The sequence below is a fragment of the Arachis ipaensis genome, chromosome B06 (assembly GCF_000816755.2).
Source record: "Arachis ipaensis cultivar K30076 chromosome B06, Araip1.1, whole genome shotgun sequence".
In the NCBI taxonomy this organism is placed as follows: domain Eukaryota; kingdom Viridiplantae; phylum Streptophyta; class Magnoliopsida; order Fabales; family Fabaceae; genus Arachis; species Arachis ipaensis.
In genome coordinates this window covers 91,836,707-91,841,196 of record NC_029790.2, presented here as the reverse complement: position 1 = coordinate 91,841,196, position 4,490 = coordinate 91,836,707, and the positions used below count along the sequence as shown (strand labels likewise).

Genomic DNA, 4,490 nt, shown 5'->3' with positions numbered 1-4,490 from the left:
CCTTTCTTAGATTTGGATGAAACTGACTCCTCTCAAATCTCTTCCATATGTTTCTTAGCTCCAACAATCTTAGAATTATGTTTCTCATTAATTGCAATTGATGGAGTTGACTCACTCTTACAAGCCTGAGATATACCATCATGTATCAATAATAATAAGAATAATAATATTTTAGTTACTATATAGACTAAGAGCATCATTGTAACAATTTAAATTGGAAATTATTTGACACAAACTTTAGAAGTGTCATATGGACCAGTAGACAAACTCAGCAGTTCAGAATTTTTATGCGACAAAAGGCCCTACAAAACAATTAATTCAATAAAAAGACATCATCAAAATTTGGTTGATCTATTTTTGCAATACCAACACAAAAGAGAAAGTTATTAGCGAGAGGGGGTTACAGGGTTAGGATTGTATTTATCCAGGAAAGTAGAGACCAAAGAATTCTCATTAGTCATTCTCAGCACATGAATCACATATGGCTCATAAGAGTTCAGATTCCTCATCTTGAGTTGCACTTTGAAGATGAATTTAATATCCCTAAGCTTATTAATCTCGTCGGGACAGGAATTTTTCTCAACACCCTTCACATTTAGTAGAAAAAAGTTCATTCATGCTCTCATAAATAATAAATATTAAGGTATAGTTCAAGAACAATATACTACATAAATTATACGAATAGTTAGATTGTCTATACTATGTTATTATTGAATTAGACGCAAATAATTTTTTTAATGGCTTATCCAAGAGTCTCGATCCCATACGGGAGAATAGTTTAACAGCACATCACAACCCCAAATAACATGGCACACAAAAAATACTATGTACACTTTGAGATACCTATCCACCTCTAAATGACAATGAAACCCTTTCATTTGGTTAATTATATTTAACTCTTGCTATATATTATGCTTTGAAAGAGATGGTTAGCCTTATTTAAAATCAATTATCTTTAACCTATTAGGCTAACTGAATCACGAATGATAGAATTTAACAACAAAATTTATCAAGAAATAATACAAATGATTAGTTTATACCATTATTTTCTTAGACAAAGAGTATGTAGTGTGTGAATGTTAAAGAAGTATCGTGAGTCATACCTTGGCACATAGAACCCATAGTCGTCAATGCAATTGGGACAGAAATATCTTTTCTCAAGTTCCCTTAAGCCATGACGACACTTCTTACATCCTTTATACCACCAACCAAACTCGGTCTCAACTTCCTTAATCGTCCCTGCAGTAACAAATACAGCATCCTAAAATCAATGGATGCAAGGGTATAACACAACAATTGAGATTATGATCCAACAAACATTAAACATAATAATTGAAAAAAAGGAAGACTAATAAAGAAAGAATTTTACTTGATTATGCTCCTTTATCTCGGCAATTATTTTGTAGACTAACAGACGCAAAAAATCTTCCTCAACTAAAACAAGTTGATTACAGACCAGCGGCATTATGCTTTGTCCGTCAACAGGATCCAATTTGTTCACCCTTGCATTTTTAAATCAGAATTTTTGAAATTTGCTAATAGTTAAATAATCAAAAGCCTTGTATAAATATTCTACTGGGCACACTACTGATCTATACACTGTACCTTGCAAAGAAATTTCTGGCAGCTGGAAACTCAACATTGATAAAGAATTTCAAATTGTAGTTTTTGTTGGAAACACCCATGACCCTTACAAAAAGACATAACAAATTAAAGAAAATACCAGAAGCATATGATGACACAAAATATGCATTCAAATACCAGTAAAATAAACATACCAATAAAAAATTTCATCTTGCCCATTTGGAGAATAACCACATAGGTAAGACACAGGTGTTCCTCCAGATAGTTGAGCAAGTCAAGAGCAAAAGACTGCCACAACGTTACCCTTAATTTCTGTCCACCCCTATAAGAAATAGCAATGCTTGTAGAGTAAAGAGAGGCACAAAATTTTAAAATAAGATTTTAAAATAAAAGTCACTATCAAAAAGATATTAAGCATTACTCAAGATCATCAAGTTCTATGGTGATATAACTTGACAGCTTCCCGTCCCGTGTGAACTCGACCAAGTTATCCTTAGAGGCAAGCTGACCTATCACATCTACAAAATAAAGGCACCAATCTTTCCATTAACAAAACTTTATCTGCTCAAATTTTTGTCCAAAAATGACATATTTTTTTCAAAGTTTCATCCATGTCGAAATCAGATTTTTTTAATTTTCTTAAAAATAAAAGAGAAAAGACTGTTAATAAATAGATAGGGCCTAGAAATCGAGTTCGTGAAGAAACAAAAAAATAAACAGGTTAGTACTTGTTACCAACGATACTTTTAAATGTACTAATTCTTTAGTTGCTATATATATGAAATCTGTCTTTAGATGTGTTAAAATAAAATGCATAATAATAGAAAACAAAGCTATTAACAAATTGAAGAAAAATTTTACTAAATAATACAATTTTTTTGGTACTATACCTATAACAAAAAATAACGCATCAGCCAAGTCAAATGACATACATTAAATATAGACATATTATGTAATACAATTAGATTGATAAATTATTTTGCTTAAAAAATTAGATCTCAAAGAATTAAACAACACATGCATTATAGATTACTCTAACAAAGTACTTACCAACTAAATAACCATCTTCTTTAGACTCTGCCTGAATTTTTTTGAATGGAACAAAATTGAATCTGTTCAATGGAACTGAAGAATCTTGTACCGGACGCACAATCGTGTCCCTCTTAAAGTGGATTCTAAATTCGTGTCTAGTAGGCTTGAACTTGATGGTATTCAAAGCAACTGCAAAATTAGTGACAACGTACATATTGCCCTCAGCGAATAGGCCCTCGAAGATAGGAACAAATATACCTTTAATAGAGCATTGAATTGTATCCCCCTTAATGCATTAGTTTTATAAAGTCATAGATAAATGAGATTTATTGCTCAGTCATTACCAAAAAAAATTTCAAATACAAAGAGAAGATTTTACCTCTTCATCAAGGACAACCATCTCAATAGGTGCCTTCATCCCAGAATTTGCAAAGTGAGAAACAATCCAAAGTCTAATGACACGTACTTTGAGCTTCCACACCTTATGCTCTGGACCAGCATTGATACACTTGATGAGATCATACCTAAAAATCAAGGTCCTCATATTTAGTGAAAGATAAAAAAAATATTGCGAAATTCATCACATGGCACATGAACTCACCTAGCTGCCATTGCTATCTGCCACAACAAAATTACTCAAATATTATGAATTTCAGTATAGATAAAGTGTAAGTATGGTGATCATCTATGCTATATTTATAGAGAGTCACATCACTGTTCAACCCCAATATTGGTAAGGATTGTAAAAATCTTGACGTTTCTATCAAAATCCAACTAATAAAAAAAATGGAAAGTTTTTGGACTATTCAGGATTAAAGAATCTGAATCATATCAATAAAATAATTATCAAAATTAGGATAGAAAGTAACGGTTAACATTTATTGTGTTCCATTTACATGGCGAAATGGAGTTTAATTTTGAAAAATCAAAATAAGAAGCAATATATGCTGAAGAGGAAATCACTATATTTATATGCACTAATTAGGTACTGTAAATCACAAAAAGTTTCGAAAAGGCATGAAATTATTTTATTTTTGTCAATTGGCCAATCATTCTATATCATAAATACTGCCATTTCAAAATGTACAGAATAAAAAAGGTATGAGAATAAGATTTGATATATAGCACCAATTTTTTGTTTCTTAATCTGATATAATTCTTAAAAGGTTTGTTAACAGTTGCATACCTTCAATATGACCAAAGGTTGTGTTGATCACAGCAAGCCATTTATCTCTTTCACCCTGCTTCTATTCTATAAGCATTCTCTTTTTATAATCCTCATTCAATTGCTTCATGTGCTTGACCTTCAGCCACTGCTATTGCTTTAACTCTAATAGTTTTTCTTTCTATCTCAGCACGCTCTCTCTCAGTCTGACGCTGTAGTGGCTATGGGCTCGCGATTTGGGGAGTTAGGGTTCTTCTTTCAATTTTAAAATTTCACGTCAATTTCAATGAGGAGAAGAGTATGGGAGTGGGTCTAGGACTAGGTTACGGGTTACGGGATTAAGCCGTTGGGGACTCAGGTTTTTATTTTTAAAGTCAAAACGGCACCGTTTGGAGGAGTTATTAACAAACCAGAAACCCTTCAAAAAATCAGCCAGATCTAACAGTTCACCGATTAACCACAGATTTGACCAGTTTTGTAATCAGTTTTTTTGTCAAATGATTTACTCATAACATCTTTTAAGCCATTTTTAAATTTTATAAAATTATTTACAATAATTAAAAAAAATGCTTATAAAAAAATTTTAAAATTTTATCAAAATATTTTATTTAAAATATTTAAATTATTTTTGTATTGATTTTTATATAAAATACCCATATCATTATAATTATTCAGAAGTTGCAAGTAATTCAAACTTTATGAATTCGAT

General features: G+C 31.3%; 1 protein-coding gene across 1 annotated transcript; it reads right to left on the bottom strand.

The window, feature by feature from the left end:
• On the bottom strand, nucleotides 2,002–3,228 carry LOC110263782. The gene is made up of 4 exons (XM_021105563.1): nucleotides 3,218–3,228; nucleotides 2,996–3,140; nucleotides 2,635–2,902; nucleotides 2,002–2,102 (listed from the first exon to the last, which is right to left on the bottom strand). The coding sequence occupies exons 1-4, from the start codon at nucleotides 3,226–3,228 to the stop codon at nucleotides 2,002–2,004; spliced, it is 525 nt and encodes a 174-aa protein (XP_020961222.1).

Coding starts and splice junctions, on each gene's coding strand:
- LOC110263782 (XM_021105563.1), bottom strand. Junction 2,903..2,995: donor TGGTTGTCCTTGATGAAGAG/GTAAAATCTTCT, acceptor TAATGCATTAAG/GGGGATACAATTCAATGCTC. Junction 2,103..2,634: donor AGAAGATGGTTATTTAGTTG/GTAAGTACTTTG, acceptor TTTATTTTGTAG/ATGTGATAGGTCAGCTTGCC.